We start from the raw sequence: 24,049 nt of genomic DNA, 5'->3' as shown, positions 1-24,049 counted from the left end.
TTTCACAGGCTTTTTGTTTAAAGCGCACATAAAGTAGCATTGACTGCTACTCCTTATTTTTAAATATTTTTTATGGTTGTATTTGTGTAGTAGTTGAGAGCAGGTGGGTCTGGAGCACATTATCTGTCAGTATTGTGCGCATCATGCCAAATCAAGGGCCATTAAAGGGTATTTACTGCCCCTCCAGTAATTCCCAATGCACCAAACCCACATATTTGTGGACTTTAGTAGTGTTATCTGTGTTTGTCAAAAACACAAAAAGGATGGCCTCTTTCTACACTAGTTGCAAGAAACTTTCCTATACCCAGCTTCTAAGATAGCACTGCTAAGCACACAGGCTGCCTGAATTTGGGGAATACAGTGTTGTGGGAGAAAGCTGTTTGCCAGCCTTGGCTACCGACATGTTTAGTATTACTTGGAAAAAATTACTGGGTAAAAGAAGGTCATGCCTAGGTTCCCAGCTTCCACAACACAGTGATGCAGGCATAGTTACAGGTATTGTACACAGGTAGAATATCTGCCACTGAAATTCAGTTGTATCTGCCTGTGAACTGTATAAGGTCAAAATTAAAATCATCTTACTTACAGCTGTATGACAGTGTAGTATTTAATTTGAGTGTACTTCTTGGGACAGTGCAGTTGGAGGATAAATTATTTAATCCTTGCTCTCTTCACTATAAGTTACTGATGATGCATTGGTACATTTAAAATCTTAATGTCTTTCTAATGTGCTTTTCTGATAATAGCACTTTTAATGAGTGTTTACTTTTCTTTTTTTTTTTCCAAATAATACCTTTTACAATGCCTGATAACAAGCACAAACAATAATTAAAGATAATGTTTGTATGAAACTTAAGAAATACTTTTGTCTAGATTGCATTGTGGTTGGATTCCAGCATAATATCCTCATGTCAGTAAAGTCTATATCAGTTAAGCACAGGATAATCAAAGTTATCTTATAGTAAAAGCTGGGATTCTTCAACAAAAGACTTACTTGAATTCTCACACCTCAGTTGTGTTGATTGCACATGTGATAGTTTAGCAATTCCTGGATATTAAAACTGTGATTAAAAAATGTTTTCAGTTAATAAATAATTTCTGTGAAAGCATAAAATTTTGTGGTTTATTACATTATTCAGTGCTGAATTGACAAATTGACAGCAGCCACATTAAGTTCAGTTTCTCAGATTTGCACAGATTTTCTTCTGACAGCTTTATCACTGGAAGAGACACCACTTCTTTGCATCCACATGTTCATATAGTGTAAGATTTCAGCACCCCCAATTACAGTCCCTTGAATTAAATCAGATAGATTAGATGACTTGGGCATAGTAATATTCCATCAGTCATTTCGTATGCCAGTCTTTTATGCTGTGTCAAACACTTTTATCACAAAACAGATCAGAGTGTCTTCCCTGCTTTTGTGATGTGATTACTTGCATAATTCTTTATTTCATTCATTAAGATTTAAAATAGAGTTTTGGGAGCTCTTTTACTTCTATTTTTTTTAATACAGTCTTGAAGCCTGAGAAACTGTTTAAATTTCCAACTTGACACAGTCATGGCCAAGTTCCAGTTTATTTTCATAAGTTACTCTTTAAACAGCTGTTTCACAAACACACACACACACACACCCCCCACTGCATGACTTCTCTGTGTAAATAAGCTCTCAAGAAACTATGTTTACTAGATATTTATGTTCTACTAGATATTAAAAACTTAGCTATCTTGAAAAATTAAGTATGTTGTTCAGAAGCTCTAAGTTACATTTTAGCACTTGTTTAAAGGATTTCTAGGTCAAAACTTCCTGTTTAGGTCCTTCCAAGAAGAACCATGAGAAACTGGTGGTTTAGTCACTTCATCAGTGAGTGCCAAAGCTGCTTAGCACAACTGGCTGAACTTGTTTTGGAATCATGCCAAATAGCTTCTGTTGCACCACTTACAGGGATGGGGGAAGGTTACTGCTATAACCAAATGTTCAGTGCAATAACAAAGGGGCAGATTCCATCCTTCAACAAAGAATACATACATCTCATCACCTCATTCAGCTGCCAGGATTCCCTTGCAGCCTTGCAGTCCAGTGGCAATGTCTTGTGCCACCCAGACCGTGGCACTGTGTATCCAAACACCCTTAAAAAAAGTGGCTTTCATGGTGTGTGATTTTTTTTCCTTACAGAAAGACACTTGTATCTCATAGCACCATTAATTATCATTATTTGGCACAAACTTAATACACAATGATGGAAGGATTTTTCTTTTCTAGTTCAGAAACAAGTAGCATAACTTACCCCTCTCTAACAGCATATTTTGGGTTATCCTGCACACCTGTATCTCTGATTACTGCTAAGCAGCTGACTCAAGTATGGAATCTGCTACAGAGTAAGCCCCTACACCTGTGAAACCACCACACTTGGCATGACAGCTAGTGATTACTTACACACAGCCAATTAAACCAAGTAAGGACAAGCACCACATGAAAATTTATTGTGAAGTGCAGTAAATTATTTTTTTTCCTGCTCTCTGATCTACTGAATTATGTCACCTCTCTAGTAAAAGATGCTTCTGCCAGTAGGGAGGGAAGGAATCAGCTACTGCACTGCTTTTATGTTTGAGTATGGACAAGCTATAGGAAGACAACATATGTCTATTAACCTGGCCTATCTGATCCAATACGGAATACCATGCTTAAAAGAGTACCTGACAAGTTTCTAAAAGGAAAGACAAAACTTTATTAATAGTTACATAAATGTAGTAATTTCAGCTCAGAAATGGCTCCAGTTACAATACAATAGCATTTGCAATAAATAACATTTTCTAGAAACAATTCCTAATATAAATTCTGTAATAGCTCACCCATCCACCCACAGGGAGAAGTGCTTTCATACAGAGACAAAATACAGATGTGCAGCTCATCTGCACCTGATTCATAGCCTGTACAAAAATCATTTGCCTTTGTTGCCTCCTTCTTAAAATTTTATTTCTAAATTTTATATTTCCCTCCTTTGCCTTGGGGAGTTAAGGATATAAAAGGTATATGAAATGGGTTTTTCTTTACTGCAGAAGTATAGGATTAGTATTCAAGTTAGGGATCCCTGATAAGCAATAACTGACATTAAGAAACTAATTCACCTGTATCCTGTTTCCCTTCTCCTGGAGGAATATTTTCCTCTCTCAAATCTCACCTAAATGTCAGAAGAGTACATTTACTGTTCTTTTCTTACTACCACCCTGAAGCTCCACCTGACTGGGGGCAAAATTAGTTTCACTTGAGGTGAGCAGGAACAGAACAGGAATAAAAGCAGGAATAGAACATTTCCCTAGGAACGCAATTATTTCAAGAACATTAGAGTATCTGAGGGAAGTCTGTGCCAGCACAGAGAACACATGCCTGCACTCACTGTCTCACTGTTAAGTTCCTTGCATGTCTATGAACTTCTGATTGCCCAAAGGAGACAAAGTAAAGGAAAACTGACATCATATAAGCAAACAGCTGACAGCAAAAACCAGATGCTTCAACAGTACTTTTATCTGATGCATCTGACAGAGGGAGAGTAAGACTGTTTACTAAAAGGATAGAATTGATAATCTACCCTTACACACAAAACAGGAATAACCTTTTTTCGCCTATGTAAATAAACAATTGTCTGTAATTAGACATACTGCATTTTGCTTTGCTTTTTCTACTTAATACGACAGGTTGAACCACAGGACAGAGAATTTGGATGGGGATCTCAACAGATTTGCCATGGTAAACTTTCTTCCATACTGCAGTATGATTCTAGTTAGGAAAATAAAATCCACAAGACAAATACCTGTTCGCAGCCATGGCAGTTTCATGCTGTGTATGTACTGCAATGAATACTACAATTGGATGCTGAACCTGTTTAATACTGTCTTAGCTTGACAGGGAAGTGAGTTTTTGGGAAGTTATTGCCAAACCAATCAGTGGTCAGATTTGAATACTGACACATGATGTAACCACTGAAGACATGGATATGCCTCAGAGAACACCGGGGGTTAAAAGCAGAGAACTCCTAGAAGACTTTCTCTTTTGTTCCTGTCAGTGCAGAGTTTGGACCTCCCCTGCGCAGCCACAGGTTGGGTGGCGAGGGGAAGCCATGCAGCCTAGGCTGAGGTAGGCTGGGAACCCTGGACAGAGATGGGGGTGAAGGGGATGGAACCAGGCCGGCCCCTGCAGGAACGGAGGGGTGGAGAAATACTGGGATGTCCTGGGAATCTATAATAACTTGAACCAAAGGGTTAGAATCCAAATTTTGCCATTGTGTTTGCACCATTACAGCAAGTTTTCTGACCCCTCATTCAAGGTATGAACTGACATTCTGCAAGAAAGCAGTAGTACTAGAAGTATCAATTATACTGAATCAAGATACAAGGCTTGCTATAGTCCCTCCTAAATTCCTGACACAAACATGCTTGCCCAAGTGACACAAACGTGATACCACAAATTCACAGAGCCAGAAATTATCACTTTCAGCTTCTGTGCAAGTGCTACATATTAAAAGCAAGCCTGCTCTTATGGTAAGAGGAATAACTTCTTCCAAGCAGGTGGAATAATCAAACTACAATCAGAAGCAGCTGAAAAATTTAAACTATATTCAACTTTGAAAACACAGCTAAAATACTGTTAACAACAAAGAAGTTAAAGTATCATCAGAGAACTAAATTTACCAAGCAACTTCCACTTGTTAGGGCCTATACAATGAGAAATTGGTCTAATATTTCTTATTTGTTAGAGTGAGAAACACTTAGCCAAATCAGGCATATGTTCTCATGGCCCATGAACTTACCAGAGATCCAAGGATCTGTGCCCACCAGTGTGTGTCTGTGGGCAGGGGAATAGTCCTGGAAATTCTGCAGCATTAAGGAATGCAGGTTTATGATTCCTGGAGTTGTTTTACTAGAGAAACAATTCTTCATTTTGGTGGGGTTTGTATGTTTGTTTGTTTTCTTAAAAAAAGATATTTAAATACCTTCAAAGAACATCCTAGGTTTCAGCACTGGCTTTAAAAACATAAAATAAACCCAAAAGACATAAGTCACTAATTTCACAAAACTGACAGATGCTGCAGACTGCACTGACATGTCCTAGAAGGTAAGCTTATAGATAAAGGCACACTGGAGACAGTATTTAGCAGAAGCATCAATGGCAGCACAGCACGTACGAACTTGAAATTATTTAGGCAACTTATTTCCTTGTTTAAAAATGCATGTTTTCAAGAGAATAATTCCTGCTAGAACATTCTGCCTAGCTGTTCATAATGGATTAAGCCCAACATTTGGATTTCAAAGTAAAGAAATAAATTACTGTTTTGAGTGGGCTTTAAGTTTTTTCAGGAATGTTTTAAAGTGAACACTGCTTTTATTATGTTAACACATCTGGAGCAGGAACTGAAAGACATCGAAAGCTGACCTTGCTTTTGTTGACCAAGATATTTAAAAAAAAAAAAAAATATATATATATATACATAAACATTCACACTCTCAAGAAGAGGGAGAGTGTGATAAAGTAGATTTGTTTCAAGAAATAGCCTAAACTCCCTGTACACGAAGTTTAAACTTGCTTTCTGAATAAAGTAAACCATACCATTCATACTGCACTGCTTATGGGAAAAACATAGACAACACCTGTATTAGCCCTTTTTAGCTCTTCACAGCCTCCCACCACAATGACTCCTGCAGCCACACAAAGATCTCCAGAAAAATGCAGGGCTGGACACAGGGTAAATACTCCTCATTGCTGAATTTGTAGCCTTAGGGACTGTTGCTGACTGCACTTGATAATCAAAACTATGAAACAAATTATGAGCATGCTATGTTGTTGCAACTTTTGACCACTGATTTCTTCCAGTCTAAACAGTTCTGACTGTTGCCCAAGTCCATTAACAAGAGAAGCACAGAACCCATAGTGTTCAACCCAGCTACTCTATTGCATCAGACTTCAAAGAAAGGATGGAGAAAGCCCCAAAATCTTCAACTCCCTTATTCCTCATGATGGAAATGGGCTATGTACCCTCCCTGACCCTTGTAAACTGCTCCCCTTGATCTCTATACTGCTCCTTCCTCTGATAACAGGTTCTCTAGACTGGATTAAAAAAAATCAAAACAACAAAACAAACCCCCAAAACATTAAAAAAACCACCAAAAACCTCTTCAAAACCATCTCAGCCCTAGACTTCAGTACATCAGTAGAGTATCCCCAGGAAAAGCTGATGTCATGGCTAAACAGTACCACTGATACAGATGCTCCCACAAATGAGGCCTGTGAATAAAAGTCCGGTCTTCAGTTAGAGATTTCAAAAGCAGTATTTGGGGACGTGATTTTAAAGCCTAACAAGCAGACTGTGAAGAAATTACCTAGGCTGTGAACAAGAATGTCAGAACTGCAATACACCTATCCTTGCCAAAGACCGAAAAGGATCTCTTTAGGCCAATACACCCAGTCACTCAATAGCCAGAGAGGAAAAAGTCAATCAATCTTATGTTCAAGCTAAAACATTGCTCAATACAGATTACCACGACAATGAAAGTACAAAGAACCTCCTGCTCCACACAGGGTATTTGCCACAAACATTTCACTGCACAAGTGCCCAGCACATCCTTTAACTGAGCACTTGATACTGACAGATGAAAACTCACCTCAGCTGAGCATTCAGTCTTAAAAGGTCCAGAGCTCATCAAAGTGATCTAAAAAGGTTGTTTGGGATGCTCAAAATGCTTCTCAAGGTGCATCGTACCAAGTCCTTCCTGATATAGTTTCCTGGATGGACATGGCAGAGCCAAAGCAATTTGATCATTATGGAAGCAACCTAAGGCTGGATTTCCCTGCAGACACCACACATCTTATGTTAATACAGGGAATGTTGCATCCTACAGGACACACATGTTACATTATAGCTGATCCAGTGCAACTGGTCCAGTTTTTAACTTTCTCTGAAAACAAGAATGTTTTCACCCAATGAACACTACCCTAGAAAAGGAAGTCCCAAAGTACAGATGGATAAAGACAATGCACTAAAAATGCCCTTTCTGTTTCCATCCTAAACTAAAAATTAAGATGGAGCCTGTGGCCACATATTGCTCTCTACAATTGTAAGGAACTTCATCTATATTGGCTTTTGCTGTTGTAAATCACACCACTTCTCAAAGAGAGCATTAGGAGCACATATAAATCTGTATGCCACTCTTAGTTACCATAGTTTGTAGCAGAACAGCCCTGGCTAGTTTTGTAGCAGTGATATAGAAAAAAAGGCCTTCTGAAGTTCAAACATTCAGCACAGAACATGCAAGAAATAAGATGTGCTTTTTCTTGTTCCTATAATGGTGACAAGAGGAGTTAGCTGACCATCTAATCCTTTCTCCCTCCTTCTGCCTTCCCCTACCTGTGCTAAAAATTTACCCTTTAATCTGCAATTAGTTGACATTTTAGGAAGATTTTGGTTCTGGAAAAACAGAAGTGGGCCAACATGTTTCAGATGTGTCGCACCAGTGTGTTCTGTGCTTTTACCCTCATTCAGTTATCTGTCTTTGGAGCTGTAGTTGAAGGAAACTCCATTTCTGACGGACCCATTTATAAGTGTTCTAGCATTCTCTCTTTCAATCTTTTCTCTGCTGAAGATAGTGTCCTGATCACTGTCAAACTCTGATTCAGAGACCATCAGACTGGAGTTGTGTTCTGTACTTCTGTGTTTTATACCTGACAATAAAAAAGCAAAACAAACTCATTAGAAAGGCTTGGATTTTTAGTAGCATATTACCATCTTCTACCCTGCTGTGATAGGAAAGGTAAGTGAAAACATTCTCTGAAGTGTAATGTAACAGCATACACCAATACAAAAACTGACTTTAGAAGTATCCTATACCATTTCAGATACTCTTATGACTTCATTGCAGGCCCATCAGTTTACAACTCTGAAATGTGAATATATGTATTTAAATTTAAATGTAGTTAAACAACTAGATTATCTTACATACCCAGTGTATTTTTAATATCTTGAATCTGGAATCAGTCTGTCCACTCAATGACCTTATTAACATGAGTGGCAATGAAAGGTCATGATTTCTACGGAAACATGATCTCTGTCTTTCTAGGACAGCAATTTCTCAGAATGATTTTGTTTTCTTGGATTCCAACATTTCCCTTGCTAAAAACTGAAAGTTGGGTAAATTAAAAGACATGTAAACAGCAGCTGAAATCTACTGATGTCTAACAGGGCACTGATGGGTCAGGAGGGAACTGCTGTGCAGCCACAGAACCAGCTCCAAATTAAAGCATGGGCAAAGGACGAAGGCTTACATGGAGAAAATCTGTGGGGCAAATGAATATTCTAAATTAAGATAAAATCTGAAGCTCAGAGCAGAGGCTGAATCCAAGGCTTTATTAAAGAAATTAACGATTCTCCCCCAACCACTTCATTGTCTGTCTCAGCCATTCTTAAACTTGTAGGCCTGCTTCTGGGCTCCTCCTGCCTACAGGTATCAATTCACACACATTGGCTGCATGCTTGATGGGTGAGCTCCCAGGCTGCCATACAGCACGTACCATATTTGGGCCGTAGCTCCATTCTCTCCTGTTCGTCTATGTTATCTAGGATGGTATATTTTGTTTTCTTTCTTATCTTTGTCCTCTTCCTGCTAAAAAAATAGTTACCAAAAAGACATTTAATTCTCATGTACACACATAAATATTCCCCCCACCTTCCTTTTCATATACATGCCCCAATATCCAGAATATCATTGTACTTTCTCACCTCCACTTAAAAATATTGCTAGTTTATACCTGAATAAGGCAGTTGTACAATATGGACAAGACAGTATAGCTCATTTTCACTGATATAAAAAGATGAAGAAAGCAAGGCAGATTGATTTGCTCTCCTAAGCCACAGTTTATTCAATTTCAGCATAGTAACTACAAACATAGTAGATGAATATTCATGTGCCTCCACAGTTCACAGTGGAGAAGCTACCTTGCTGCTCAGCCAGCATTACAGCAACAGCCAGCCTTGGCCTCCCCTCCATAGCGTTCTGTAGAATTCATCTGGAAACTCAAAGTTTTTAAAAACTCCAAATCTCCAGCCAAATCTTGAGTCTACACTGTCTTTTTCATGTAGTTTCCACAAGGCAAAGGCAATCTCTTGACATTCTGTCCCATGTAATTTCCTCCTCTTTTTCACATGGATCTGTATCAACCAGCCCTCACTCTCAGGCACAAGCCATATGAGGACAAAGGACAGAAGCAGCTGAACTTACAAAAAAAATCCCTCAAACAATCACCCAATATGCACAAGGCTGTGGGGCTCCACCCCACACTGTGGGAGTGGAATGGGACACACTGTACTATTTAAAATTTTCTATTAACAGCACTGTTCCTTCAACCATAAAAATAAAATTGGTATCAACTCCTACACATCGTTTACATACTGCAAAGACACCCTAGAAAAAGATGAAAACCCAGAAAGATTTTGATGGCATTTTATTTTTGCTAACATCTGAACAAGCTATCTATTTGCTGAGCCATTTGAGCTGCAACAAAAACACTTGCTCTAGTGACAGAACTTGCAGGGGCTTGTCACTTGAAAGAGAATTTCTCATCAGCTCACTAGGAAAGACTGGAAGGGAGGCAGGGAGGGAAACAGCATTCAGTAGTATGAATGCTCTTGTTTAAGGAAAGAGGAAGCAAGAAGTCTGCATGACTGAGATCACTAGAGTACTCCTTGTCTGTAAGCCACATGTAGCCTGGGCACCCACCCTTCTTGTCCAAAGCATAAAACAGACTGCAAGCAGATCCTTTCCATGGCCTAGAACACTCCTACATCAGTGACCTTCAGGGTGTGCCTTTTGGTTTTTTAGCATGCAGTACCTGCAGGACTCAGTAGGAGACTGAAGATCTGCAGTATACTCTCAGCATTTTAGCATCAATTATCACTTAATATGAAGGATGCTGCAACATTAAATTTTTGGTTTTCATAATGCAGAAGAGCACAGACACGCAAATGGATACTCCTTTTTTTTTCAAAAGAAGTGTGTGTCTACAGAAACAGCTACAGGAAGCTCCTCATGTGTCCAAAATGAGCTCAGTGGTTCAGTGCTATGGACTGGACTAAAATGTGGCAGTTGTGTGCAATTTTTGTGTATACCCCATCAAAAAGAAACACAAATCATGTACCTTTTACAGCAGCAGATGCAGAACCAGGCAAGCCCTACCATGACCACAATCAAAATAAAAACACATACAGTCACATAGAGTATACTCCACTCTGAAAAAAGAAACACAACAGTGCTTTTTAAGGCCATATGAATAGAATAACTTCAAATACAACTCCATTAAAATAACCAGTCCTGAGGAATGGGGAGTGGCAACAGGAATGTAGGAAAACTCAGCAACAACATATTCTTAGATGAATTCCTAAAAATCTTTAAGCTTTAAGACTAGAAGTGCACATTAGATATACTTTTAGGTATTATATGCTCTCAAATACCTTTTACCATCCCAAGATATCTGAAGTCTATGTGGGAACTGACAGTCCTGCAAAGGGTTATGGTTATCACCTCAGTTATAATTCCCTAAATGAAATAAAAAGAGGTGCTCTGGGTTTGGCACTCTATTAGTGCTTTAGAAGAGGAGCTGATTAGACATAGATCCTTCTAGCTGCACATTTATATTTATAAATCCAGGTAAACAGGAAAGGATGCAGGGAGATGTGCAATCATTTGAACTCCAACGTGTATACTCACAGCTGTCAGTGTTATCAGGTTCTAAAGGTCAGTATTGGTCAGTCTTGAAGACTGATGTCTTCTTTGCTTAGATCAGATCATATTCTGGCACAGAAGCATCAACCACCCACTCAGAGAAATTGAAATTGCTGCCTCTTTTCCAGCTTTGCAACAGTCCTACTCAAAAGCTTTGCAATGCCCATGTTATTCAACAAACCCTCCAACTGGCCCCAAATTGTTGCAAAATCTCCCTCCCATTACCAAGTTTTCACATTCTTTCATCAAATAGTGATTATCTTCAAAATTTAGGCTACTACTGTCAAGATATCATTTCAAGAAATTATTCAAATATCCTCCTATAGAAAGGTATTGTTGAGCTGGAAAACACAGACTGTTTTAGTCTCCCCATAGCATCTACCTCTCAAGTATTCCCCATTCTGAGAACAAATAATCTACAGTCTCACATGACAATAAGTTACTCTTGAAAGACATCCCACAACACCCAAACTCACCACAATTACTCTCTCCATCATTTAGATAACGATGAATCAAGTTTTCCATCCACAGCTGGTAGCAAATGCAGCGCTTTGTTATGGGGTCACAGTGCCCATGTCCAGAGCATTTCAAAAGACAGGCTAAGAACAGAACCGAACACAGGGTCCGTTGTGTAAATGGACAACTTGTCATACATCCTGCTAATGTCAGACTAGATTGGTGGCAAAGCATCTGGCTCCTAACACTGTGATATGTTTTGAAACTCCCTTTCCTTTGGGGTTATGTGTCAAATAGATCTACAGTCTAGCAGACTGCTGGCTGTGTGGAGAAAAAATGTAATCAGAGTATATTTATAATAGAACAACAACCTTTTCAACCAGTAAATAAAGACAGAAATTACTACACAATCAGTGACTATTTTATCACCAGAGCTTGCTTACTTGTTGTGTCCTGATTTTAAATTATGGAGAAGTTATGTCTGTAATACCTAAGGATCATAAAGAGTTGACATTACTAGTGAAGCTTAAAACAAGCTCAGAAGTTCAAGCATCATTTTGGGCAAAAGAAAGAGTTCATTACAGGAAACCCCAGTGGCCTGTGTACATTGCAAGGATTAGAAGACTACGTGGTAAACACAGCTATCACCCATTTTGCCTGATACAGGCAGATAAGAACAAGCTAGATTACAAGCCTATTTACTGAACACTAAAAGCCCTGAAGGAAGCAAAGACATGAAACATATCTACTTCATGGCTATATTAACTTTTGCACATCTTCTAAGCAAAGGTATCTTTAACCTCATATCCTCATTATCTCTAAATATACCTTAAAGGTATCTTTATCCTCATTCCACAGGCCTTCCTGATGCAGACCAGATTAAGATGTGCTTTTGCCCGCTGATACAGATGACGTCTTTTAAGAGTGACTGACACCAGTCTACCTACCACAAATCATGAAGCATTTTAAGTATTGTCCTCAACATCATCTTTTTTAAAGCTACACCACTAAGCCCAGACACCAGATGGCAGACAGAAAGACTTCATGCAGTGTTTCCAGGTGTTGTGTTAGCCAAAAGTCTGCAAAGTTCTGAGATAGGCAAGCAAAGTCCAAAACATACCAGCCGTGTCAACTCGCAGGACTTTAAAAAGCAGGAAGTCAGCCTTCTGTTTCAAAAGCTGCACATGCAGAGTCCGTGAGACATCTGATGCCTTGATCACCATGGAAGGATGCCCATTCTGCACGTAGAACACAACTGCGGTGCTGCAGTTGAAGAAGAACAGCTAAGGTCAGGACTGCTGTCACAGACCACTTTTGTCAGGCATTCAGCAATAAAGTATAAAGGCATGTAGCATTTAGTCTTTTTTGTTCTGGAAAGCCAACATCAACACTGATAAAGATTAGGGAACTCTGTGGAGCCCTCAACTGATCTTTATTCTGAGCTGGGAACACCAGCAGTTCTTGGGATTCTCAGTTTCACAGAAGACAGAGGAGGATAACAGCAAATATAATTCCCTCCTTGGGCTTCCTGACTTTTGCTTTAAGTACGTATATATTTGCATTCTCCACTGTCATATAGAGTCTGTCACAAAACACTCAGAACAAGCTAAACAAACATCAAAATGGATTTTAAATTACAAAGTGGTTGACAAGAAGTTATTTAAAGCTAACTCATGTAAACAGGTTCTACAAATCATGCTGAGAAGTTTCTCAGGGTATACACAGCCATTTCTAGCATTCTACACCAAGTGGCGAGAGTATTTCTTCTTCACGGTAAAATACCACATTTAAGAGAATCCACTGTGGAGTTTTCTGTGCAAAAAATGGATTTTCATCACCAGTTACCTAGGAAAATGTTTATAAAATATTAAGAATATCAAAACCATGGAGAAGATGTAGAAAAGAAAAAGGGGAAATTAAAATAGGTTTGATTAAACAGATCTGGAACCTTATTTTGAAATATAATACATGCTTCACTGTGAGAAAGTCTGTTTATCTCACTCCATCCAACATTTAGAAAAAACAGCAGTAGTGTTTGGAACAAAGACACAGAAATATATATGCATGCACTTTCTTTAAAGGAAAAAGAAAAAATTTGTTAAGAAAAGCAATTTTATAAAAACAAAACACGTCAGTTCTGAGCCTCTACAGAGTTTACTTCATCAATTTTCTACCACAGAAGAAATTCACCTTTTAAAGTATATTCTGTTCAGAAGTATAGCACTTTTTGTCATCTTAGGAAAGATTATTTTGCAACTAATTATGAGCAGTGAGAGAGACAAAGTAAATCACAAGTCTTTCTGGCACAACAGGACATCTTCGTACCTTATATCTGAGTAGGCTTGTATCTTCTGAACTTTGATATCTGAATCCAAAACATTCAGCAGTACAGCCAACTGTCTCACCAGAGTGTCCTTCTGCTGCTCACTTAGCTGTCCCACTCCAACCTGCAGGATCAGCTCCACCAGACCACTCCTTTTGGGATCTGACAGAAGAAGAACATGCTATTCCTTCAGAGCCTGGCAAGTATTTCAGTACCAACATGCAGTATTTGAAAGTATTTATTAACACTATAGCTTTCTGCATAAGACCCTTATCACTGATAAGCAAACTCTTTTGTGTTCTTAGAGAAGTACTCAGCTTATTTTGTCACATTATGAAACAAACCTGGTGGGTCCTAAGATAGTAACCCTTTATTTCTATATCAATAGAAATAAAGTACTTCAGGGTGCACTTTCAGCATTTACACATTTCCGTGCAGAAGAGCAACTTCTGCTTTCCTAAATGCTACCATCTTAAAGTCAGAGGTAAGCACTAGATGAGTCCAATAACCAAGTTCCCCGCTAGTAATCTACTGCTGACAACTCAGCAAAAGGGAGCTAAAGATGGACTCTTATTGCAGCATGCAAGACAGTGAACAAGTCTAAATGAGGATGGTAAATTTGAGCAATATCAAGTATATTTACCCTGCCTACCCTTGCAAACTGAGGTTTCTGTTATATGGTGCTTGAACTTCTGGAGTGCCTTGCAAACAAAACAAACTTCAGAGATATACCATGAGAATTATAATCCAATTACTATGACTTATGACTACATTCAACAGTAAACTGAGGAACAAAAATAAAATCATTGCCCAGAAGCCAGATAAACAAGGTATCTCTGACAGACCCAAGATTTCAGACTCTTTTCCTGAGACTTCAACTTCCATCATTTAGTGACTTCACCTGCATTTACAACCCCCTGAAATTCTTTGAGGAATTTTGTGGTCTTTCAGGATAAAAGGAGAAAAACAAACAAAGCCACACTTTCAACCATCAAACAGCAGCATTTCTACTTAGTGGTCAGCTCCCATCTCTTTCTATTGGCCAAACTAATTAACAACCAGAAAAAGAAACAAAAAAACCTACAATTAATGAGAAGCAACAAAAGCCTAATGAAAATATTAACTAGTAAGTGTAATTTTTATTTATTTACGGTCCTAACTGTGGCAACTGTAGTAGTTAAGAATCCTTATGTCACCTTTTAACACACTTGGGCCCAGTCAGAGGACAGTAAGAAGGCAGAAAGAGAGACACCTGTTTGCTCTGTGTTTTAACTTGAGAGATTCTCATCAACATCTGAATAAATAAGTGAAGAGGAGAACAAAGATGCGGTATTCACAACATGTCGATGACCTTTTAATTGTCATACCAGGCCGCACTTCAACAGTTGCTGAATCAACATCTGAGTCTCCCTTAGCATCTGTCACTTTCAAGTGGAAAATATAGGTTCCTTCCACAAGGTTAGTTAGCTGCAGTACTGCCTCGTGGTCTGAGCCATGGATCACATCCTGCAAAAACAAGGTCCAGAATAGTTACACCCTCAGACAAAGATTTCATTTGCAGGTTTCATTATCAAGTCAGCTATCTGGTATGATGCTGTGTGTTCTTGCTTTGACTTTTGGGACAAATGTGACCTACCCACAGTTTAATAGCAGAGTAATGAAATTTGGAAGCTACAGTTAATGAGGATGTCTGCACACTATGGATATTTTCATTAAAAATACCCAAAGAGAGAACAGCTGACAATCTGAAGAACTCATATTCTTGAAAATTCAAGAGAGTTACATTATTATTTCTCAATTTTATTCCTGTATCCTTAGTTCTGCTTCCTTAACTCCTAATTTCTTCTCCTTGGAGTTCATGCATTTTCAACGATCAACTCTGCCAGCTATATTAAAGCTAAACCTCTTCAATTCTTACAGCGTCAAGTGAATTGATTCTAGAAGGTTTTTTTTTTTTTTATGACTTTGCTTTTTCTTCTCTCCCAGTACTTGCTGATTTACTGATCTTGCTGATCTTACTGAGACCAAAGAGCTGTCCACAACACTTTTTGCATAAGGAAAAAAATTATCCCACTTTTATTAGCTGACACATAACTGAAGTTTATCCTCAGGTATTTCTGCTGTCTGGCCCACTCAGAGAGAAGAATCCCCTGCCCTAATGCCCCAGGCTAATCGCCTGCCAGGGAAAGTGCCTACACATGTAATGCCAAACACCATTTTTACCTTAAACTTTATCTCATATGCTACCAGGCAGGATTCCTTAATCTTTATTGGTACTTGCTCTCTCAGACCCTTCCTCCCTTGAAATACTCGGATTTCAGATTTCATTTTTCTCTCAAACACATTAGCTTCATACCATCACCAATTACTCTGCATTGCTGCAGTCCTTAGTTACTTTATTCTCTAGCTGTACTGAAAATATCACCAGCCTCTTGAACCACAGCATTACAGAGAGCAGGAGAGACAAACCAGTAACAGGCACCACACCTAACAGCATCTTATGGATCATACCTGCTCTCCCTGCTGCAGTTACATGCATAACAAAAGCCAAATTACATTACAACCTTCAAGAAACTTACCCCAGCTGCTGGGCTTTGACCATCCCGAATCCACAAATATGACACAATCCCCTGGTCATCTGCAGACCCTGAGCCATCCAAGGTAACAGAGTTGTTTGGAAGCACTAGAACGTGCTTCCCACCAGCATGTGCCCGGGGTGGACTGTTGTTTTCTAGCCATAAAAATAGTGGAGAAGGATTTGCTTTCAAAACATGTGACATGCCATTGCCAATACACCCACACTGCAACTCTTTACCTGACAATTACAGACAATAACAACAGAATTTCATATCAGAGCTACAGGGAAAGGATGAGTGGGCATACAAAATCTGGCCCTGAGCATACTGCAGTTGAGGAGAAAGATCTTTTTCAAAAAGCATTGTGGAATATTCTACCGATAATCTCACAATAACTTAAGCATCAGATCTTCTCAGTCAAGCAAAAAGATTTTCTGCCTACTTAGAAATACAGCACAGCATGAGATCACCATGCTGGGACCTTTTCATCTGGAAAATCACTTATTACCCAATAGAAGCTTGTGCACGATCTTGTTTCTTCAAAATGCCTGTATTTAGGCAAAATGCAATAAGGAAACCTAAGAGTAAGTGTAATTCCCAAATGTTTTTTGCTCACCACTAGCAGTGAAACTAAGGCATGCATTAGGCATATGGTGAAAAAAAGCCAAAGAAAGATGAACATGTTCTCTTTTCAGAAACTAGACATCACTGATTTTTTTCATAACATAACTAGTAAGCCAGGGCTCAAGGAAGCTGTGGGCCTGAGTGAAATACCACACTGTACACAAATAGTGGGACATAAATATTCAATCCTGGGCAGATCTCAAGGGTGTTGTCTGTTAACAGTACAGAGTTGCACCTCTTCCAAGTAAAATCAGTTGACTAAACTTGGTTATTGGAAAACTGCGTAATTTTAATATCAAACCCGCACCTGTAGACAGAATTTAATGTGGCTACACTTCACAGCACAAACAACATCATGGACACATTTGGGCAGAGCCACATACTTCTAATTGAACACTAACTGAAACTCTGAAATAGTTCAAGCAATGATGTACATGAGCAAAACAAAGTCCAGCTTCTTCTCCAAGATGCACATGGGTCACAGAAATGCCAATCCCAAGTATAAGTTGGGCAGAGACTGGATTGGGAGTAGTCAGCATAATGCTTCTAAGCCTTGAAGAGATGGACTTGGGGTGTTGACTGACAAGAAGCTCAACATGACTCAGCAATATGCACTTGCAGTCCAGAAAGCCAACTGCATCCTGGGCTTGCTGAAGTCAACACATCCCTGGAAGTGTCCAAGGCCAGACTGGATGGGGCTTTCAGCTACCTGGTCTAGTGGAAGGTGTCCCAGCCTATGGCAGGAGGTTTGGAACAAGATGACTTTCAAGGTCCCTCCAAACCCAAACCACTCTATGATACTGTGATTGACCTAAAGCTTCTTCTACAGCATACACTTTGGGAAAAAAACCCACAAGATGTAAAATACCCCACACTACAGCAACTGTTTCTCCGCATAATTAAAAAAAAAAAAACCCAAGCAACCCCAACAAAAACAAACCCACAAGAACACACCACCAAAAAAAAAAAACCAAAACCTAAAACAAAACAAAACAAACAACCCAGGTCTTTTAATATTAAATTTTTAAGGGGAACTTGGTTCACTGAGATGTCACTTCTTGGATGTTACTTTTAAATCCACAGTAAAACTGCTTTCCTGCTCAAAGTTTAATTTCAAAGATAAAATAAAAACATATCTTCTTAATGATGTAGACATACAATTGTCTAAAAATATTACTTTGTAGCATGTTTATTACAACTAATTTTGCATATAGTGAACATTGTAACAGCTTGCATCAAAGGAGATTAATTCTGCCAGTATTCACAATACTACTTCACTACAAAAGAGCAGTTTTCTTAAACACATTTGAAATATAACAACAAATATGCTAAACCTTTCTGTTCTGATTTCCTTCACATTCCACTGAATGAAGTGTCCAGTTGCCAACCATACCCTAAGAGGCAGCAGCCAGGCTTACCTTCCTTCACAGTAATGGAAAGCACAGATGCACTGCTCAAGCCCTGCTGGTCTTTCACAGTCAGCCTGAAGTGGTAGGTACCAACCTGGAGACCAGTCACAGTTGCTATTGCCTTGTCAGTGTTTTCCATCTGCACAGAGCTTGGCCCACTGAAAGAAAACATCTCACAAAAATAATTGTGCCCAGCCAGCCAAACTGTGAGTTCAGCAGCATTGCTCAGGCCTTTTAATTCTAAGTGTTATAGTTCTACTACTGCTGTAAGCACTGATGGCTAAAGAACTATTTGAGACATGAGTTTAGTTTAGAGAATTCATTAATGCTTTTTTTCAAAACATTCAAAGCACCCAAGAACACATCCCCGCCAATCAGAAGAGTAGAAAACACTCCCCAGAAGTTCAGCCTCACCATGGTTCTATCTCATGAGAGCATGAAAACAGAACTATAACTAATGGCTATTCCATGCAAATTATACTGCTCTAAGAGCCACTCACAACTCACAACCTGTACTGGCTGCCAGCAGACCTCTTCCTCTACCAGGTACAACAGCTGCACAAACTAAACCTTGCCCTCTTACTAAGGATCAGTTAGGTTTGCACATAAACATACAGTCATAAGCTTTTGTAAAATATTTTCAATTATCATTCAAGAGTGATTTAGTCACCCATTACTGGAAGTTCAGGACAAAGTGACAGACACTTTACTGTTCAATAAACAAGTGACTGAGAAACCCTAGTTCTGAGCATAAATGGAAAAAACTTTGTATATTACAGGATGCAACCCAAGCCTGCTACTTGCTTTTTAACAGGAGACACAGAAGTTCCTGTCATTTTCTCTTAATTTTATAAGAGTAAGCCTCAAAATGAAACATGACAAAACATACGCAGAGACAGTCTGAGCTTTTCAAGTTCAACTTAAAATTGCTATTTCTTACACTATTACTTACCCAAGTGGGATTGTCCTGAAAACAATTTCCCAACATAATTCATGATTCATCATTCAACATCATTGGATAAAAGGCTCTAGACTCAATCATTTTCACTGTTCTCTATTTTACTGAGGATTAGTAAAATCTTTTGATACCTGATATTTTCCCAGTGATAGAAGACAATGCCTTGGTCATCCTGGCTTTTGCTTCCATCCAGTGTAGTACTTTCTACTGGGAAGGTCAACTCCTTGTCAGGGCCAGCCACTGCTACTGGAGGACTGTTATTTTCTGCAAAATTAGTATTTAGTGTATGACATTTTCAAGGTAGTCACTGGAAAGGCTTGCCAATCAGATTTTACCTAGGGTATTTTAATAAAAATTTTATATATTGGCTCAAAAGGTACAAACCACAAGTATGACATGCACAAGTCAGCAGGTGGGAGGTTCACTGTGCAGCAAGCCAAATCCCACAGCAAGTGGGATCCCAAATCCCACAGCAAGTACTTCACTTTTTCATAGTCCTATCTGAAGGCAGTCACACTCTCAAAAATCTTGCTGCATGCTCAATGCATCATATGAAATGTCATAAAACATGAGTGATGGGGTATTCTCCTGCTTCTATCAGTCCACCCTTTCAAAACCTCCCAAACAAATATGATTCTTTGCCCTCAGAGAAGATACTAACCCATTCTGTCTGCTGCTCAAGGCCACTAAGTTAATGCCAATTGAGAGCCTTTGAGAATTTAGTGAAGAAACATAACCTGTTACCCTGTTTTCAGCCTCTGCTTTTGTGACATGGTAAAACTGGCAACGCTACAATTTTCCTGCGTATTCATTTACCCTTGAGTCTGACTTCAGCAATAGCATCTTTCTAACTCCACAGTATAACGGGTTCTAAAAGGCACCACCATACACCACACTTCCAATTTATGTTCTTGTTTCTGCAGTGAATGACTGCTGTAAAGTTGCCCCAGAAGGGATAATCTACAATCTACAAAGTATGTATACTAAGCAGCAACAGGAAGACAAGACATTTCCCCATGGTGGAATGTGAGACCTGCACAGGGGGCAGAAAAGGCTACTGCAGATGTAAAAGGCAAACATACTGTGAAAAAAGAAAGGCATTAAAAAAATCACACGAGGCCCAGATCATTTCAGCTTATTCATCATTTGGCTTCCAAACCTAAATAAACATGTGGAAGATGCAGCTTTTGAAAAGTCCTTGGTCGACACTTCTTCCTGGGAAACACAATGCAATTTGTTTAAGTGAATTCAAATCACACAAGGACTCTTGCAGGAGAATTGCAAAACAGTAAGAAAATTGAGCAAAGCACTCTGAGCAGCTTTCAAAACAGACTCTGTAGGACATTAAAATCAAGAGCTACAATTTGGGTTTTAGAAGCAGATTCAAACTCTGTTGACTTACATAACCAGGCTGGTGTGAGACCTCAGGATCACCACCGGGATTTTGTTTTGATTCTACATTAAATGCCTGCTTTGACAGAAAATGGAGGTGGACAAGTGCTTGATCCAGGGGTACCAGGCACTGGGTCTGCCATATCAGTGGTAAAATGTGGGGAGAGAATGGAACCAAGGCACCAAGCTGGGCCAGCCCTGAGGGAGCCAGCCGTGCCTGCACTGACTTACCAGGCTGCACGATCAGCGTCACCTCGGCTGTGGAGCGCTGCCGCGCAGAGTCTGTCACAGTCAGCTGGAATGTATAATCTCCTTCCTGCATTGCAGACAGCTGCAGGTACGGCGTCCGCACTCCCTGCGCAGCATCGGCAAGGACAGAGCACGAGATAAAACAGAAATGGTTGTGGGTAATGAAAGGTCTTACAGAGCAAATGTAAGGAAAAGAAATGCTTAAAGTCATAAATACAGTGTTTGAGCAAGGAGTTCATGCACCTTGCAGATAAAGAGAAGGCTTAAAATTTGGTGCACAGACAGAGGTTATGTGTTCACTATTCCAACTCTTCCTACCAACCCAGAGAAATATCTATAGGCAATAAATCCTACATTCTTCTGTTGGTGCATACTGCATACAGCACATCTCCACATCAATAATTGTGAAACACAATGGAACACTACCATTCTCAAATAGGAAATTAAACATTGATGAAAATTCCTACAGCTTATTCCATCTCCTTAGGGATATTTTAAAAACAAACATAATGACATCCTTTAGTACTTATAAAAACTGTTAAATGCAAAACCAAGCTTGACTTGAACCCAGACAAATAGGGTTATGGAAGAACCCAACATATTAAACAAGACAACTCTGTTCTGAGTTTACTCTTCCAGCAGCATTTGCTGATACCTACAGAAGTCATAAAATTATTGGGGCCTGCTATAGGTCCTTTTGCTAATAAAATGAACATTTGTGGCATCTCTCATATGAGGAATACCAAATCCTAATCATAATGCAAATAGGTTTGGCAAATAGGTTTGGCTTTCTTTTTTTCTTTTGGATAAAGACGACAATAAGAACAGAGACTTGATAAATGATTAACTAACCAGCAGAAGTACTTGTTTCCTTACATTGCACTCTAACAGTGGATATCGTATAATACACCACAGACCAGCATCCTCTGGCGTGGTCGAAAGAAGGGCCATGAAGATGGGTCAGAGGGCTGGAGCACCTCTCTGAAAAATGCTGAGAAAGTTGGGGTTATTCAGCCTGGAGAAAAGAAGGCTCTGGAGAGATCTCATTGCAGTCTTCCAGTACCTAAAGGGGGCTTATAAAAGGAGAGAGAGGGACTTTTTATATGGGCAGATAGTGATAAGACAAGAGGGAATAGTTTCAAAATGAAAGAGGGCAGGCTTAGATTAGGTATTAGAAGAAATTATTTACTCAGAAGGTGGTGAAGAAGGCACAGGTTACCCCGACTTGCTGTGGATACTCCATCACTGGAACTGTTTAAGGCCAAACTGGATGGGGCCCCGAACAATCTGGTCTAGTTAGTGACATCCCTGCCCATGGCAAGGCAATGGAACAAGGTGATCTTCAATGTCCCTTCCAACCCAAACCATTCTATGATTCTATGATCCTCATCTTCAGGCACATGAAAAAGATTGCTAGTCTGTTGAAAAGAAACTGTAACATGCACTTGCATGTTACATTAAATACTCAGTGAATCCATTGGATATCTTGAGCAGTTATTCCCCTTCTTCAGAAAGGTTGCTTTAAGATTGAACAGCTCTCAAAACCTACAAGTTCAGTTTGCTTGGTTGCTTTTGGAAAGTTTTTGTCTTGGTGAATGATCAGAAAAAGTCATCATGCTGTAAGTCCTTCCATAATTTTTAATTTCCTCTACACTGCAATCTTGCATTAATAATATTACTTCTTTCCTAAATAGATCTACAGTGATCTCTTTTCAGTTCTGTATGTCTAAAGCATTTGCCAACATGGCAGAAATCAAGTCTTATAAAACTGGCTCCTGAGTTTCAGCTGGATTCATTACATTAATTATCTCAACCACCTACAGAGCTGTAAGAATCTCCAACTTAACAAATGAAAGTCCAATGAAAATATTTATTAACTTCTTAGATTAAAAAAAAACCTGAAACAACAACAACAACAACATAAACAGTCATGAAAAGAGAAGACTAAACTCAGTAAGCCCTCACTGGAAACCCATGTTTTAGAAATCCACTGCAGAGCATGGCTGCATAAACACCGCCAAAATGTCTTGTCATCTTTCACTCAGAAAATGAAGTTTCTATTTGAATTCCACTCTCTCCAGGAGAAAGTGTTTCAAGAAAACTCTGAATATCCCCACATTCTCCTATAACCAGCTTTCAGCCTGCCCAGAGCCTCAAAAGATGGAAGTCTGTGAAACAGCTTCTAGGGTTCAATGACAAACAATGTGATCTTGAAGTCTTTCCAAATCACCAGGGAACAAGCAAGTTTGTTTGGCCCCAAATAATTAAAAAAAATATGAAAAGGAATTAAAAGTAGTATCTAAAATAAGAGCTGAATACATGTGAGAGAAAAACAAAAAAATAATAACATAACTCTAGGTATTTCAGTGCTCTGAGCAGTTACTTAGGTATGTGTTTGCTCATGTTAGAGGCAAAAATAAAAGAGCTTTTCAATCCTATGAAAGGAGAAATACACATACCTGCATTGCTACAACCTTGCCTTTGCTTTTGGGACTAAGCGACCACTCATAGCTGACAATTTCATGGTCATCACTGCTCTGGTTTCCATTCAGTGTAATGAAGTTCTGGGGCAAAGTGACTGCCTGATTCGGTCCTGCATTAGCAATAGGTGGGTAATCCACTGGCTTGTTGACAGTCAGAGATGCAATGGTGGAGTTGGCTGCTCCATCTGAATCAATCACTGTGAGTCTACAACAGGAAAAACAGTATCTGCTAAGATGAACTTCTGCCAACTTCTCAATTGAAATATTAATCTTTTAATCTTTTTCTGGCACTTTTTCAAACACCACCTAAACAAAAGCCACTGATTATATGATATAAACTTCTGCTTCAGACACGCATATCCCTCAACTAAGGCAGGAGAGAAATTCAGAAAACTTTACAAAGAAAACTTTCAACCTTTAACAAAAAAAAAGCCTAGATATTCTGAATCTCTTTACCTGCTGTCAATGGCAACTTCACCATTCACTACAAACTCTTTTAGAAATATACTCAGTAAAAAGCAGGGATGTTATTCATCACCTATAGTGAAACAGTACCAAGAAACATCAAAAACTACTCTGGATGTTCAGAAGCTCTGTTTATGCAGCAGCAGCAGACCCTCACTTCTTATTTCTTTGTGGCACACCATTACTAATTTTAATGGAGCTTAATATCAATGTCAAGTTACAAAACTAAAAATGTACAGGGTTTTGAAAAACCTCTGACATTACTGCCTCTCAGAAGCACAAAATAATCTTAAAATGAGATTACTGCAGGCACTTCAGAGGTGACCAACTAACCTGTAATCCACCTC

The 24,049-nt window shown here is 39.1% G+C and overlaps 1 protein-coding gene across 2 annotated transcripts in view; it reads right to left on the bottom strand.

Annotated features, from left to right (window-relative positions):
* Nucleotides 1-2,709: 2,709 nt before the first annotated feature.
* The window catches only part of KIAA0319 (KIAA0319 ortholog), a 56,691-nt gene continuing 35,351 nt past the window's right edge, over nucleotides 2,710-24,049 (bottom strand). For both annotated transcript variants that reach the window (XM_038129385.1, XM_038129386.1), the window contains exons 10-21: nucleotides 23,214-23,442; nucleotides 20,737-20,860; nucleotides 19,245-19,377; nucleotides 18,165-18,313; nucleotides 16,126-16,277; nucleotides 14,914-15,052; nucleotides 13,549-13,708; nucleotides 12,344-12,486; nucleotides 11,244-11,366; nucleotides 10,184-10,274; nucleotides 8,561-8,652; nucleotides 2,710-7,714 (exon numbers count right to left, since the gene is read on the bottom strand). In XM_038129385.1, the coding sequence (XP_037985313.1) occupies nucleotides 7,536-7,714; nucleotides 8,561-8,652; nucleotides 10,184-10,274; nucleotides 11,244-11,366; nucleotides 12,344-12,486; nucleotides 13,549-13,708; nucleotides 14,914-15,052; nucleotides 16,126-16,277; nucleotides 18,165-18,313; nucleotides 19,245-19,377; nucleotides 20,737-20,860; nucleotides 23,214-23,442 (1,714 nt within the window). In that variant the 3' untranslated portion in view covers nucleotides 2,710-7,535. The remainder of the gene's footprint in view (nucleotides 7,715-8,560; nucleotides 8,653-10,183; nucleotides 10,275-11,243; nucleotides 11,367-12,343; nucleotides 12,487-13,548; nucleotides 13,709-14,913; nucleotides 15,053-16,125; nucleotides 16,278-18,164; nucleotides 18,314-19,244; nucleotides 19,378-20,736; nucleotides 20,861-23,213; nucleotides 23,443-24,049) is intronic.

The sequence above is a fragment of the Motacilla alba genome, chromosome 2, assembly GCF_015832195.1.
Source record: "Motacilla alba alba isolate MOTALB_02 chromosome 2, Motacilla_alba_V1.0_pri, whole genome shotgun sequence".
NCBI classification, from domain to species: domain Eukaryota; kingdom Metazoa; phylum Chordata; class Aves; order Passeriformes; family Motacillidae; genus Motacilla; species Motacilla alba.
The sequence above is the reverse complement of the archived record's forward strand: the minus strand, read 5'-3'. Positions and strand labels throughout refer to the sequence as shown.